At 35.5% G+C, this 17,481-nt stretch overlaps 1 protein-coding gene across 1 annotated transcript; it reads right to left on the reverse strand.

Annotated features, from left to right (window-relative positions):
- Nucleotides 1-6,441: 6,441 nt before the first annotated feature.
- LOC140172229 (uncharacterized) lies at nucleotides 6,442-15,630 on the reverse strand. Its single transcript, XM_072195537.1, has 4 exons — nucleotides 15,541-15,630; nucleotides 11,382-11,522; nucleotides 8,980-9,130; nucleotides 6,442-7,208 (listed from the first exon to the last, which is right to left on the reverse strand). The coding sequence occupies exons 1-4, from the start codon at nucleotides 15,545-15,547 to the stop codon at nucleotides 7,136-7,138; spliced, it is 372 nt and encodes a 123-aa protein (XP_072051638.1). The 5' UTR covers nucleotides 15,548-15,630; the 3' UTR covers nucleotides 6,442-7,135.
- Between the last annotated feature and the right edge of the window lie 1,851 nt (nucleotides 15,631-17,481).

Here is a 17,481-nt window from a genome sequence, read left to right on the forward strand (position 1 = left end):
CATATAGAGTGCTTCTGATTTATTATAGGTTTTTAACATTTTGTGACTCGTATAAACAGGTCAACACAATTATATACCGTAAAACCTCGTCTACAAGCATATAGAGTGCTTCTGATAAAGCTAAATAAATCCAGGCGCCATTATGGAAATTGAGCAAAGAAATTACAGATCCAAGCATATACAAACAAGTATTATTGCAAGACCAATCTATTGTATTGGCATATTAACGCATGTATCGTATAATTCAGCTTTCATCAAAAAAACTATATATGCTTGTAGACGAGGTTTTACGATATATTACGCACAAAAAAGTATCCGAACATTAAAACAAAAACAATGTCTTAAAGACTACAACTAAATTATTAATAAAGTAGTCGATAGATGGAAAATTTGGTCTGCGTACTTTGATACCTCATTCGGCACGATACGATTTTATTCCATATAAGCCATACACATTTGAGTGACAAAAGGTCGATTTTCAAAAGTGAAAAAAAAAATTAGATACTAGTATATTTTCCTCCTTCAAGGCGATTTCTGCTACCTTTTGTTACGGGTTCAATAAAGCCCAATGGATAAACGCTCACTCCGCTGTGTTCAATATCTGAGTACTTCGAGGGAAAAGTCAATGCAAATTTTGTTTTCTTTATTTAAATCACTAAAAGTTAAGAGAATAAAACCGTATCGTATCGAATGAGGTATCACAATACGCAGAACAAAATTTTCTATCTATCGACTAAATTATTTTGTAATTTAGTTTTAGTGTCCTACATATGGCTTGTTTTCAGGGATGTAGGCTAAGCCTGAAGAAGAAAAACCCCTGAAAATGGGGGGGGAGCGAGTAAATTTGGGCTAAAAAAGCCCCACAACGGGCTGAAAATAAATGAAATTGCGTAAATCTGGACTACAAAAAACCTGAATTCTGTAAAAATCGTGCGCATAATAGTACAGTTTCTATAAATTAGTGTCGCCATTTTACATTCCTTCACATAGTTACCCCGTTATAAGTAACGGTCGCGTACATTCATCTACATTTGGTCCAATTTAATCAACAAAAAAATACATGCAAAATTAGAGCTATACTAAGGGCGATTGAAAGCAAGTAAAATCACAAACTGTAATTGATTTGAATATTATTTCTTAGGTTTAAAAGTTTCTATCATTAAATTGACCTTTTCGGTAAATCCCATAAGCCTTTGCGAGTCATTTGACGTCACGCCGACATGCAATGCGCAGTAAGGATGTTTGATAAACGATGTGCGCATTGGCGTAGATCGGTGTGACGTCAAATGACGATATCTCAGGTGTACTCGCAAGGGCTTATGGGATTTACCGAAAAGGTCAATTCTTAAATTTCGAATTATTGGTTTGTAATGCGCTATAGAAGAATAAAATTATTATTATTATCATTTTTATTATCCTATTTTGGTAACAATTATGAATATTGAATAAATACATGTATCTATTAAAACAGAAAGGCATATCAATAATACAGTAGGCCCTATCCGCAGAGAAGCACCGTCGACAGTACGCCCAACTAAGCACCCAAAAGCAACGAGTTGAGAAGCCATGGACAGTCTGGCACACGACTGAAATACGTTCGTGGCAGAAACTCGTCAAATTAAGATTTAGAGGGCGTGAGACGAAGGTGTATACCATGATAGATCAAGTACGTTGGCCATCGATGGCATCATTGATGCCAACACCGCGATTAAGGCGCCCAATTGGGCTACTCTCGTTGCTAAGATAACCGTCAATAAGGTAAATAGAGAAGCAAATTGACACAATTAGGCCTATGTAGAAAATGCATGACATTATACGGAAATGTTTTACTCATCAGATTTTGAAGACAAAAATATGAAAAGATCTGCAAAGATTATGTGATTTTTTTCACTTGCATATATTATTCCTCGTTTTTCAGTTAAAAGCGCTCAAGGTCGCAAATGATGCCAATTTGTGAACCCTTAGCTGCATGGCAGTGCTTTTGGAGCAGTTTGAGTGTGAAACGTTCCCCACTACTGCAAACAAATACCATATCCCAGAATATAACGGGAAACCGTCGCTGATGACGCTTATGCGTCAATTTGGAGCACGAACGCATTTTCGTCGCGATCCAGACAGTTGGGTGGGTGGGCTGGCGAGTGTGCTGCTTAACGGACTTTACTGCATGTCAACAGTAAACAACAAACATTTTAACGAAAATATATACATACAATTACGTTTACTATAGCATTTTTAAGACTTTACTTCTCGCAATAATATAATAAATATAGCGTATCCTGCGTGGTTATTGTCAACTTTAAAATTATCATAAATACAGATGTACACTTAACATAAGGGACGCACCATTTGGTTCTCAAGGGGGGGGGGCATGGGAATTTGAATCAGGCGGGTTTTTTTTTCGCTGCCTTTGGCGTCGAAAACTCCCATGCCATCCCCTGGAAATCTAATGGTGCACCCCTAATTACGTATAATACTCTGTTGACGTACACTTACATAAGGGATGCACCATTTGATTCTCAGGGGGGCATGGGAGTTTGGGTCAGCCGGAATTTTTCGCTGCCTTTGTCGTCGAAAACTCCCATGCCACCCCCTGGAAATCTAATGGTGCACCCCTAATTAGATATAATACTCCGTTGTCTTACAAACAACAAATTTGGCTGATTTCAATCAATTAGGCCTATCAAAGTTGGGACACGTGTATAAATATTACAAAAACAAAAACAAAAACAAAACAAAAACAAACAAACCAACAAAAGTAGATCATACATTATGGCTTTAACTCGTATTCCGCAACTGAAAGAATATATTATACAGAAGAAAAAATGCAATAGGACACTATGGTATAAATAATCTTCATATTAAACCAAAATGATACAATTTCTTAACTACTAATTATATAAACAAATGTTGATTAATTAACATAGAGTGTATATAAAATTAGGCACATTACATATCACATTCCCCTATATAACCCCGGGTATATAACGCGTCTCTTTTGAACAAATTGTCAAATAATTATTATAATGTCCCTATGCAGAATACATGAAGCGACAGCTCTTGCTCATAGCTTTTTTACATCCCCAGTCATAACTTTAAGGGCTCGGATAGCAACGTTCGGACAGTATTGTTTATGGGGCATGAGAGCACATCAGAAATCGAATTGCATTCTGAATACAAAAATTGTCCTTCTGATAATCAAATAATTTTGATTCTTTGAAATTCGCGATATACAAATTTTATGGCAAATTATTAAAAATGGATATTTTTGACATTTAACAGTCCTCGAAGTAAAATTTATAAATCTAATGATATATAGGTAGGCCTATATGTAGCTGGGAGAGATATAAGCCTACATTGTTTTTCCAATTAGGTCTTTTTGGGGAAAAAATCCATATCTTCAATACGAAAGATCAAATTTTTCAAATGATCGTCGGCTTTTCCTCCCAGCTACATACATTTTAATTACATATCATTAGATTGATAAATTCTACTTCGAGGACTTTTTGATATGAAAAATAAGAAAATATCAAGTTTCAAAAAGTCAAAATTATTTGATATCATCAGGACATTCCTCGTATTCAGAATGCAGTTCGATATGTCTGATGTGCTCTCAGACTCATGTCCCACCAAAAATACTGCGTAAACGTTGCTATCCGATCCCTTATCACGTCTCAAGTTGGAAAGTTCGAATGACAGTTATTATCAAGATCTCATCTTGACATGTCTGCGAGTAACCTACTTCAATACGTATACTCTCTATTCGTCCGTGATTTTGTCGCTACAAAAATATTCTATTTTTGATATAAACCAAAGCTGACACTGCAAACAAGTATTAATAAATAAACACTTTTGAGAAACACTTATTAAACACTATACCAGATTTGAAACGAATATATACTTTAAATTAACACTTGAACGTCAGTTTTAACACATATGCATGTATACATTTTAACACATTAAATTTTCAACACGTGTGTCACATTGAATACAATTTTTAACGTGTTAACGTGTTAATAAATTAATATTTTCGTAAACACTTTTATGAATATTAACACTGAGAATTATAATGTTAAGGGTTCATACCACTAAATCCGCCTGTGAAGCGGTTTCCGGCAAAAGTTTATCACTCCTTTAGTCCCAACTTTGCATACAAATTAATCGGTGCAATATTAACAATTTTAGTGTTGAAAATCGTGTTTTACTAGAACTTGTGAATGTGATCTCTACTAATTTGAAAAGAAAACGCAAAAATTTGAGTGATGTTTACGATGATGAGCGCATGAACACACGAGGTCAAAACGCGGTTAGCAGTCGGACGTAAATACGGGAAAATCGGGCCTTTTTATATAGCGCTAATTTACTCAAAAATTAGACCTAAAATGTTGTGTCATTTTTAGATATGTTATGCAGAATTTTGTTCTGATTAAGATGATATCAAATATATATTTCCAAACTAGAGGTAACTCGACTTATGGCCTAAAACGTGACCCCTATTTTGCACGTAAAGTCTATGGAAAGCTATTTTGTGTTATGTACCCTAAATATGCGCTTTTTATTAATCTGTTTTTAGAAGTGTTAATAAAAGTGTTACAATTTTAAATTTTAACAAAAAAATTAGTAACACATTAAAAATTGTGTTAGGCCTAATAAATGTGACATACGTTTAAAATGTTTGTGTTCAAGTGTATACATGTGTTAAAACTGGCGTTCAAGTGTTAATTATTATAAGGGTTACAATTTGTGTGCTTTAGTGTTATTGCTGAAAATTGTTTCACATAATATTAAAACTTGTTTTATGCAGTGTAGTCATAATGATTTATAATTCTGCATTTTTTATTCGACAGATCTTGATCATCCTCGGTATTATTGAATTATTAATGTTATTGTGACTTCTGCTCAATTGACATGTGAACCCAAATATTATTGTACAGAATCAGGTGATTATATTTTACCCTGTATTATAGTGCTCTATTTTCCCATCTAATTGACCATGTTGACGTTGTAGAAAAGTTACGAATGACCGGGGAGCACTCACTAAAAATGGGTGATGGGGATATGCAGTCACATTGACCCTATTTTTCAACTCCCTCTCTCACCCCTTTTTTGTTTTACTGAACTCCCTCTCATTCAATGACCCCCTTTTTTGTTTTCCTGTCACCAAAAGACCCACTTTTTTGGGACAAATTTCTGATGATCTCTCACCGAATGACCCCGTTTTTTCATTATTTTTCCCAGTCTCACGGAAAGATCATCCCTCTTTTGGTAAGATGTTCTCCAGTCTCACGAAAAGACACCATTTTGGGAGGGGGGTCCTTCTCACCAAAATACCCCCTCTTTTTGGTGACCCTATAGTTTCGAACTGCTGTCCGCAAATCCCCGTCACTTCCAAAGTCGAGTGCCCCCTTGCACGAATCATGGTTGAATTAAGCTAAATGTATACTACATCGCTAAGCGATAGCGATTGGTTTTCAACCAATGAGATAGATCGCTTTTTGTTGCGTTGGGAAAAGCACGCTACCTTATTGGTCAAATACCAATAGCTCGTCGCTCAGCGATGGAGCATAAATTCAGCTTTAAAGAATCCCAGGCATGAACCAAAATTCTTTACAGAAATAAGGCATTACGATATGATATCAGCTATGACAGATACCAAAAGAAGATTACACAGAATCCCACAATGCATTTCTCTGTAAGATCAACCTCATGGACAGTGGCGTAGCAACGGGGAGGGGTGTCGCCGAATTAACCAATTCAGCATTGATTCTGCGCCCCCTCCAAGCGATGAAAGTCAAAAGTCGTTTGCACAGTATTTTTTGTGGGACATGAGAGCACATCAGACATATCGAATTGCATTCTGAATACGAGGAAGGGCCTTCTGATATCAAGTAATTTTGATTTTTGTTTTTAAATTGGCGATATAAAACACATTTTATCGCAAATTATTACAAATTGATATTTCTTTATTTTTGCCATAAAATTTGTATTATATCGCGAATTAAAAAAGAAATCAAAAATATTTGATATTCTTCGTATTCAAAATGCAATTCAATATGTATGAAGTGCTCTCATGTCACTCAAAAAATACTGTGTAAAGGTGGGTGACAGAGCCCTTAACATGAGTGGCACGTAATGCATCATGGGATATTTCAACTGTCTTCTTTGGACGAATACATATCGTAGCATGATTCTGAAAGTACGCATGTTCCGTATAGTCCGAAGAATGTTAATAGAAGGTGACATATATAGATTGTACGTCCCGGCAAACACACAATATTTATATAAAGGGTATAAACATGTTTTAATAACATTAAAAAACATTTTTGAAAACTCGATGCAAAACATTCTAACATAATGTTATTTAAGTGTTGACAAAATATTTTTGCAAAAATGTTTGACTAAAATATTTGCCCAAAATATTTTTACATTAACCACGTTAACGTCATTTTTGTTATTAAACGTTTTGAATACACGTTTTAAGATTTTTTGTGTTTGCTGTGGGGTGTCACAATCGTGGCAATATACATAATGTCCATATTAATATTTTCCATGTCCCCTACCCGAAAATTCAAAATGCCAGGATTGTCTCAAATAAAATCACGAATAGAATAAAAGCAGAAGTATTTTTTGCTGATATTTAATATTGATTTCTTCCCAAAATTTGAAAAGTAGTCCTACTTATAGAGTAAAGGCACAAGTATTGCATAATCACCTTGGAAGATCAGTATTTGGTGAAGGAATGCCAAGTGAAAATCTGTCTCAGAAAACTAAAAAAACGCTAAAAAATAAAGAACATAATCAGGATTAGCTTGGCTGACACAAACTGTGCTTTACATATAGCTTAATTCATTTATAAATGAAAGTAGACCCTACAATACATTTCCATTGGCATTTTCCTGTCAAGATTTGCATTTCTTCGCAATACGCATGCGTGCATGATCTTATTTGCAACTACAACGTCCTTCCCTTCAATTCTTTTCCAAGGCGAAGGAAGCTATATACTCATCATGAGGCCTACCCTGTATGGTGATATGATATTCAAACTTTACCACATTCCGAGACATACCTTTTCCGGTGGCTTTATAAGCTTACATAATTATATATAATACAAAAATGTGAAGACAAACACAGTTGGTCCTTAATTGCCCGAATTCCAGATATCGATAAACAACTTGAGTTGGCCATCTTCTCGCTTCCAAATCACCAAGTATCTGTGAATGGAAGAACAAAGTGGTTGATGAGTTACCATCAAAGAATTAAAACCAATCACTAATTATGTGGTTACCATGGTTATACGGTGATCAGATATTCAGAAATTTGTGTTTACCAGGCCAATTTTCAATTTTACACAGGAGGGGGGGGGGCTAGGAAGCTGAAATTTTCTTTAAGGGCCTGGTTTTAGGAGGGTTGAATTTTTCTGGGGGTTGAGTTAGCATGCCTTATGGTTAATATGGCACCTTCAAATATACAAACCGTCTCAAAAGTTAGGCCTTAGTAAGAGAAAACCCTTTTTCCTGAAGGCATAGAGTCAAAAATTCCTAGAAAACTTGCTTTTGGAATTGTAAAAGTATCGTAATTTTTCGCCATTTTCTGCGATTCCTTTTCTCCGATCGGCACTAGATGATTCAACCTTCCTTTTACGCGCTACTTTCAAGGGTCGTGGGGAATTTGACTAACAGTGACGTCAGACGCAATCTAGTCTTTTAATACTGTCTCAGATTATATAATACACTCTTGTTCCGGCAGTTAACAGTCGCCAAGTATAAGAAGAAAAGTTTAAGATTTTTAAACAATTAATGTTCAAAGGCGTGATTTTGCGCTTAATCTGCAAAGTTTAACGTATGTTAAAAGACTGTTAAACTCGAGCGTATAAAGGTGGTTATTTTTGTTACGTTAAAAGGCGTTAAACTGTGTAATGTTTAGTGGAATTGTACTTTACCTGTTTAACGATACATCTCGCGCCACGGAATTTTAACCAATTATTGTTTAAAATGACAAAAGCAAATGGCGGCCACGAGTGAATGCTGGTCGTGCTGCTTATGGTATCCTGAAACTTCGTTCAAATAGGTAGGTTTGAGTCAATCAGGTTGCACCAAACTCGAGATTCGTTTGATAAGTTATGCATAGACATCATTGAGACATAAAGGATGGATATTGATGCGTTCATTTGCTAGATTTAACAACGTCATTGGGATTGACATTCTAGCGATACTGTACTGTACTGTTCTACGTGCACGGTACATGTATATCACCAATGTGTGTACCGCGATGTTCAGTTTTGGGCATACGCACAATAGCTTACAATGTAGACGAGATGCATTGAAGTATCGGTATGCTGGATACCGTATCGAGTGTGTGAATTTATTACTTTAGCGTTGATGTATTGTATTTTAGCATTGTATCGTAATGCATGCGAGAGAGAAAGGCTTACTAGATTTTAATTTTTTACTCGGATACATTGCCCGGATACATAGCGGGTTGAACTGATAAAAAAAACCAAAAAACTTTATGCATGAAATTGTATTTTTGAACGAATCTCACAGTTGACCAAGATCTGATGACTTCAAATCTATCATGAATTATGTTTCAGTATAAAATTTTTAAAAAAAGGAAGAAAGAAAGTCCCAATCAATAATTAAATCCAATACAACCATTGATTAAGCAGTTGTATTTCTTAAACAATCCTTAGATATATTAGAACATATGTAAATCATTATCTGTTTAGAGTTATTAAGCAAATATTGATTAAAAGACCTTAAACAACCTAGTTGGTTAAGCACTTAAACTTGAAGCTGGTTAAAGTGCTATATGCATTTATTGGTTAAAAGTTTTAACCAACTATTGATTTGAGCCTTAAACAACAAGAAAATTAAGGGCCCTTAACCAATATTTCGACGAGAGGACCACGTAACTAACACGAGTTTAAGATTGATTAAGATTGTTTCAGACTTTTTTAATTGGAGAAATAAGAGTGTAGCTTACTTTCCGGAATCCATAATGGCGTCTCCATTTCTGTAGAAAATATAGTTGCCTCTCTCCCATATCGTTTCACCTTCCGGTCCAACCTCCTCTGTTGTGAGTGATCCTCCTGTGCACCCAGCAGCAATCAAACCTTCCATCATTTTCATACAAGCTGTATATAAAGGCAAGATCGATTGATCGTTAAATAACAAATCTGGCGTAATTATTGATCAGTCAGTATTAAGGAGCAATCAATAATTACGCCAGTAGCCGACCGGAGTGGGGAATATGGGAATTCGCATAGGAGTCGTTCCTGTCTGTCTCCACATGAAAAAGTTTGACTCAAAAACGATTCTCTTATAAATGCATCTACGCAGTTTCCACCTCGATACACCAGAGTACACAGATATTTCCAGCACAGCGAGTCTAGTCTCCACGCAGTCTGTGGTATACTACACGGTTGATTGCATAGCATCATAAGAGCTGTGTGAGATCTAGTGGAAAATAGACGTCTGTGATTGGTTTTTGTCAAAACCTCGAGTGTTCCCTTCATCCAATCAGAAAAATCGAACGAAAGCTAACACTTCCCCCTAAAAACGTTTTTTTTTACATTAGGTCAACAGATAACGCAATTCAATGTTATAGCAACGCGAAAACTGGTAAATCTGTTGAAAACTATGTCCAAGGACAATTTTTGACCAAAATGTAGGTTTTAAAAGTCAAAACCTCAAGTGTTCCTTACAATTTTTTCAAATTTTATGTCATTAAATGAAAGAACATACTTATATTGGCCATATACTAGCTTTCTCTAAATTCAGTTAATTTCCATCGTCAATCGGTTCCCACCCCCGGCAATGATTAAAAAATTTTCTTCTTCTTTTTTCTTTGAATTAAAATTATTTATTTTCAGGTGAAAATGTATACATTGCACTGGGAAATATATTTTGTGCATTTTTTTCTGCAATGGGGCCAATAGAGCTAAAAACGCATCTTGGCTCGGGAAAAAATAATTGCGTCCAACGTGCAGGCAGTGTTGCCGTCATATTGTCTGTTTTGTTTACGCTTTTGGCTGTTGCCACATTGAATAATGTCGACCACCGTCGTCTGATACGGCCGGGCGGTTTCACAAGTTGCCGGCTCTATCATCATCATGCTACTCACCGCCTGCTTTATTAGAATGAACAATGGCCAATTCTCTTTAAATTGCAAATCTTGTGCAAAAAGTTACTGATTTCGCCTGTTTTGTCATACGGTTGTAAATTCAGTGAACTATGACTTTGCTAAAGAGCGCTTACAAATACTTGATATGCATTTTGCCACCCCCGGTATTCTAAATATTTATCGGTCTGGACTTCCTTACTGGCAATACAAACATATATAGTTGGCTTTTAAAGCAAATTGAGTGCCTGGACCGATCACTTTATTACCTTTCTCATGATAACTATTGAAACGTCACATTAAGGTTGATCTTCATCCTGGACTAATGGAAACCTTTGGTAATCACTAAATTGATGGTTTAAAGTAAACATCTCAAAAAAAGTAACTACCCCCCTTAAATAATGACCATTATTCAAAAACGGGTGATTGAATCTGTAAAATGCTTTGGACACCTCATTTGCAGCAATTGACTAAATATTGACGTCACAGCGTACATTTAAATCAGTGTAACCCAAGATTTGAAAGTTGCAGTAAATTGTATTGATTTTACATTCAGTGTAATGGAAGTGTAATGAACCTCGCTACATTAAATTGACCGGTGTTTTATTGTTTTCTGGGCTATCGTATCAAATGAGGTGTCAAAATGCGCAGAAATAAATTCTGCTTCCAACGCATTTTACAGATTTTTAATACAATAGCCCCTTTTTGAATAATGGTCATTATTTAAGGGGGGTTAGTTACTTTTTTTGAGATGTTTATATATGACAAACACTTGACGAATCTATCTGTGATATTAACTTTTAATAAAAATGCTCAGTTTTAGAGAAAATCACTAGAAACCACTTTTTTGACCTAAATGTTTCAAAAACTAGATGTCTGGGAAACGTTTTTTGACTTTTGACCAATCTCACCTTAAAGGACTAACATAAGATACCATTCTTGTTGAAATTAATCTGATAAGAGTGAATAATCTATCGATTTGTGTACAATCATGTTCACAAAAATGGTTGAAATTTGGTTTAAAATCATGCTTTTGTATGATTTTAACAAAATTTTCGAACATTTTTGGGCCATTTCTAAGGCAATAATTATAACCAAATTAGTTTCTTTGGTGTAATGACATTGACCAATACAAATTTACCAGTATAAATTCTCATTAATTATATTCTATTAATCCATTAATAACAAACATCGAAGGAGCATCGATGGTCGATCGAAAGAGTGACCGTGTGTGCCCCAATTAAAGAGAAATTGTACAATTGTACCGTCTCTTCCGCATATAACAGCTCCACCGGGCGGCATAACTTTAACATCACTTGCATACAGATCTGATAAGCCTTGGGCATTCTTGGCTCTCATTAATTCTCCGAACTTTTGGTTTGCAGCTTGTATCTCGGCTTGTATATCTATAAAATAAAAATAAAAAAATGAATCCATGACTGCGTCTTTTACTAGTCGGGTGTTATAAAGCATTTGATACTATTGATTTTTGTCCAATACTATATTGGACCAGAGGCTCCGTAAGGTATTTAAGATGTGGGCATCAATATTAATAATCCATTTTTTACGGTTTTGGAACCATTTTTGGTTCTTTTAGAACCTCTAAGGGTTCTCCTGAGAGGACAACTTTAGAACCTTAACCTTTATTTCTTAGAGTGTACCGGTATAGTATATAGGCGAATATTTACTAAAAACCGGTACTGTCATGCCGTGTCGTTGAATTTTGGCAATATTACAAAAATAATGTCATATAATAAGAGAAAATATACCATTTCGCAGCATCAAAACCCAAAATGTATTTTTTTGGCCGCTACAACTTGGTCAATTTCAGGCAGTCTTTTCAGATGCCATGCACACAAACACAAAGAGTTCCGCGTCGTATTTCCATGCATTTACCAGGCCTATAGGTATCTAACCAAAAAGCCGAATTTTGTATTGAAGTTATAGGCCTACGTGAAATTTCCCCAAGATAAAAGATCAAAAATGTTCATAATTATGATGGTTGCCTTTTCCTCCGGCTACGTACATTTTAAGTACACATCACTATTTACAAAGTGTACTTAGAGGACTGTTAAATGTCAAAAATTTCAATTTTTGATCATTTGTCATAAAATTTGTATTATATCGCAAATTAAAACAAAAAAATCAGAAGGATATTCCTCGCATTCCGAATGCGATTTCGTGTGTATGATGTGCTCTCAGGTCTCACAAAAATACTATGCAAAGGCGGGTTAGAACCCTTAACAGGATTGTTAAAAAAATCCAAAAATCCGATACGAAAATGCAAAATCCCCTTGAGCTCGGTCTTTGACACGGCCTCGTTTACAATTTATCATGTTTACTCAAGCTTACCCAATCAAAACTACTTTATTATTATACGATTTCGCTAAAAATGCCTCTGGTTTTATAGCCATTGTACATGGAATTCATTGTCAATTTTCTCAGAAACAAGAGCATTTCCAAAGCGTGCTTACGAAATATTAAAAAACCCAGACATTTTGATAAAATTGACTGATCCATACACACGACAATGCACGAAGCTTTATGGAAAAGCTGTATTCTATTTTTTTCTCATAATTTTCAAAGAAGTGTGAAAAATATATAAAAATATATAAAAAATTCATTGTCAATTTTCTCAGAAACAAGAGCATTTCCAAAGCGTGCTTACGAAGTATTGAAAAAACCCAGACATTTTGATAAAAATTGACGGATCCATATATACACGAAGCTTTATGGAAAAGCTGTAGGCCTATTCTATTTTTTTCTCATATTTTTCAAAGAATGTGAAAAAAATATTTAAAAATCTTTCGGGTGAAAAATCGGTGAAACGAAAGTCAGGGTACAAACATAAATACAAAAAGAGACTTTTTAAGTTGCTAAATTCTAGTGAATTTCGTTATTAAGGGATCTGGAATGAGCGTTTTGCATGTTTTGAGCGTTTCGACAGTATTTTTTGTGGGGCATGAGAGCACATCAGACATATCGAATTGCATTCTGAATACGAAGAATGTCCTTCTGATATCAAATAATTTTAATTTTTTGAAATTCATGATATAATACAAATTATATGACAAATTTTTAAAATTTGATATTTTTCACATTTTTTATATATAACAGTCCTCGAAGTAAATTTTATAAATCTAATGATATATTGGGCTATTCCAGAAAATAGGTGCACACCCCCTATAGAGGAATAACTTTTCAATCTAAGAAATGTCCGGATTTCCAAGTCTGCTTTCTGAAAACGACCTGAATTCCAGTCGCCAATGTTACTGGAAAAAGCTTGGAAATCCAATCAAATGCAGAAAAAATCACGGAAATGTTGAAAATGAGCTCTCAAATTGCGGATTTCTGATTTTGAACTATTTTTCTGCCGGATTTATTTGGCTTTGGGCACTTTAAAAGTCTGGATTTCCAACAGTCACGACTGGACAAAAAGTCCGGATATCCGAACTCCTCAATAGGGGGTGTGCATCTATTTTCTGGAATAGCCCATTATAAAAGTGTATGTATATAGCTGGGAGGAAAAGCCGACGATCATTTTAAAATTTTTACCTTTCTAATTGAAGATATGGATTTTTTCCCCCCAAAAATCCATATCTTCAATATGAAAGGTCAAAATTTTCAATTGATCGTCGGCTTTTAATCCGACCTACATACACTTTAAGTATAAATCATCAGATTTATAAAGTTTACTTCGAGTACTGTTAAATATCAAATATATCAATTTTTATCATTTGCCATAAATGTGTATTACATTGCGAATTTCAAAAATATCAAAATTATTTGATATCAAAAGGACATTCTTCGTATTCAGAATGCAATTCGGTATGTCTGATGAGCTCTAATGTCCCACAATAAATACTGTCCAAACGTTCATACCCCAGCCCTTAATATGGGCACTAAAACTCTAAATACATGTGACACACCAAACCAGGAACATGTAACATAATTAATGTGCTTTTAGATAATGTCATGATAGCGATATAGAGAAGATTCAAAATAAACCTCAAAACTTAACTTAATATTGTACCATACAGGCCCAACGATAGTTTTGGAGGAAAAATGAAATTGCCAATGGGTCTTTAGAAAGTACGGTCAAATTGAGATTTTGTCAACATATATCGCTCCTGGAGCACTAGCGTTAGTGCTCTGGATTTAGGGTTTAGGTTAAGCCCGGGTTAAGTCTATGCTCGAGGAGCACTGTTACAATATCTCAAATTTAGTGTTACATGACTGTAATTCGCCAGTTTTTGTTTATAAATACAATTAATACATCATAATTTTCAAAAGACTAAATATTTGTTCCGTGATGTCTCATTTAGCTTCATTTCTTTACTAGTGAAATTCTATCGATCTATCATGTCTATATTAGGCTGAAATTATACTTTCTAGCCAACGAGGTAGAGCGCTTTTGGTTGCGTTGGGAAAAACGCGATACCTCATTGGTCAAAGACCAATCGCTTGTCGCTCAGCAATGGAGTATAAATTCACCTTAAAAGAGCTACCCCTTTAATATACCGATATCACCTTAAATTTCAGAAACTGAAACTACAGTTTGCATGGAATTGAGAAACTTGTCACAAGAATCTTACGGGGGAATTGATTTTGCGTGATAAACTATATGCATTGCTTGACAAACTATGTATCTTGTGTGATCTCTTTAAATATTTATATTGAAGTTGTTTGTGGGGGAGAGAATAAGCCTATGGAATCTAACCGCGTGTCGGGGGTGGTGTAGGTGGGGTCGTGGGCACGAGGTGGTCACCGGGTGCGTACATGATGTGTACCAGGTACTAGTATGTCAGATAGTGGTGTGGGGTGTGAGGGTGTGATGTGGGTGTGTGTGGGGGGGGGTGTGTGTGTGTGGGGGGGGGGGTGAGGAATTTAATACCAAAACTGGATCGAGACAACTTGAGATAGACCTATAGGCCTAATTATCGTCATCTTGGAAAATTTACACAACAAATTTATGCTGTAATAATAATTTGCAATGAACAATTATAAATTTTGACCCGTGATTTTGATCTACCTTTCTCAAGTCGCCAAAACCCAGGCTTTTCCCCTATTATAACACAAACATAGGCTATACTAAGTAGGCCAACGCCTTAAAATGATGATAGGCCTATGCACGATGACCCTGTTTTACCATGATTACGTGCAGATACAAATCGGAAACATGTTTAACATTTGAGATAACATATCAAGCCTACATAATGTACGTCTGCATGTCATGCTACCGTGCTCTTCAGATTACATTTCTACCATGCATGTCGCCTAGGCCATGCATGGATCGACATCTACGTGATGAAATTCTCACAGATAAAATATCAGTCGGATTCAAAATAATTAGCAGCCAAAATTGCTCCTTAATTTTTAAATATGATTAAATAGATGATTTGAAATAACGTATTTTTCACCAACCTGCCATTTTCCGCCAAATAATGATCACGGTTGTGGGGTTACTGTATGCAATATCCAACTTGCAATAATGTATATGCCAAGTCCCCAGTATTTATACAGACGTCAACGGTTTTCAATACTATCCCATGATGCATTGCGAATTAACGCGTCTTGGGTTTAGTCTATAAAAATGTCACATGTCTACTCTTAAAGGTGTTTGGCCCGATTGAAACGCCCCTCGAATAGCGAGCGAACAAACCAAAAAAACCAACAGCAACCGGTTTGTTGCTGTTTTTTTTTGTAAGCTTTATATAATTTCGGTGTTTTGGGAAACTTTATGCATATCTTGAGCACGAAAGGTCCAAATTTTCATAATATGATCGGCTTTTCATCCTAGCTAGTAATACACTTTCAACATGTTCAGTAGGCTATATTTAGCATTGGATTTAGAAAAACTTATGGTTTGGCCCAAAATTTAAACTTCCTGCTCTTTCAATGTTAATGCCTGTTGAAATCATGCGATTTTTTATGCACTTTGATGTACATAAACTGATGGGGGAAAGCTCCTTCCCTTCAAAATGTATAGGCTTATTAACTAAATTGCCCATTCCTCACAATTCTGTGTTTTTTTTTAGAAAGCAAAGAAAGACCAAAAGCCTCTTAGAAAGACCCTCTTTCAGACCGTTCGCAGTCTGACAGACGCCCCGGTGTTTTGGTACGCCGTCGTCTCCCAAAGACCCACCACCTCGAAATACCCACCAAAAATGGTGATGTGCACCCCCGGGTGTGCACCCCAGTCACTATCATCATACACCACATTTCGCCATAATGCATTCTAGAAACGCTTGCTGTTAGAATAAGACAAATTTTAATGCTAAATTATTGCACATTCTAGGGAAGCGTGGTTACCGTTTTGAAATAACCGAGTGAGAGGGTTTTCAAGAAAATATTTTTCCTGTCAAATCTGAAGCATCCTCTGTATAAAAGAAAATATGAATATTAACTGCACATCGTAAATAACGATTCGTGATACCCAATTGTGGCACATTTGATGTCGTTTATGAGGCAGAGAATTTTATTTCAATTTTATATACGCCAAAATATTTTTTAGTTGAGCAAGAATAAGGATAGAAAAAACGTTGAAAATTCTATGTATAAATAACATTAGACCCGGCAAAAGATTACTGTTTCGTTTTTATGGTAATCTAATCTTTTATTTCCTGAAAAAACATTTGGGGTCTAAAATTGATTTTTTATGTAATTGATAAAAACATCGAACGTGTATACAAGAAAAATGGTAGGTTCCTCTATAGTATTTTACTGACCATGGAAATGTACTGACACCGTGCGAGCACATGTCAAAATCGATATAATGTATTAGCTTGTATTGTCCATATAGACGCGCATTTATCATGTTTATTGTCGGATTAACAACAATTGAGCGCTATTAATACACATTAATGTTTTTAGGCAAATAAAATTCCAAAATATGGTACGTTTTCTGCTTTTGCTTGTCACGTGGTAGGCCTATATTGAAGTTGCGATTATATCTTCAAATAAGTTTCAAATGGATTCCATCAAGACAAGTGGCCGAGTGGTCTAAGGCACTAGGCTCATAGAGCATATCCAAAGCGGCGTGGTGCGCCGTGAGTTCGAACCCCGCCCGGGACCCCGCCTCTGCCAAACTTTAAAAGAAGTAAAATTAAAATTTAACTTTTTTTTAAATTTCATATTGGGGAAATGTGACTGGGAGAATTTATGTATGGCGTGGAGTGGTGTGCTATCATCATACATATGAAATCACAACTCTCAATTAAGACCGCGCTGCATTATGGGAAAGAGTATTTTGTTTTGCTTTGGTATCCGTACAAGCTCAGCTGGGTCGGATAACTTAGTCTCCAACCGAGTCTTAGTCTCCACAGTAATCAATTTAATTGTAAGAACCAAAATGAAACACATATT

This window comes from Amphiura filiformis, chromosome 15 (assembly GCF_039555335.1).
Source record: "Amphiura filiformis chromosome 15, Afil_fr2py, whole genome shotgun sequence".
NCBI lineage: Eukaryota > Metazoa > Echinodermata > Ophiuroidea > Amphilepidida > Amphiuridae > Amphiura > Amphiura filiformis.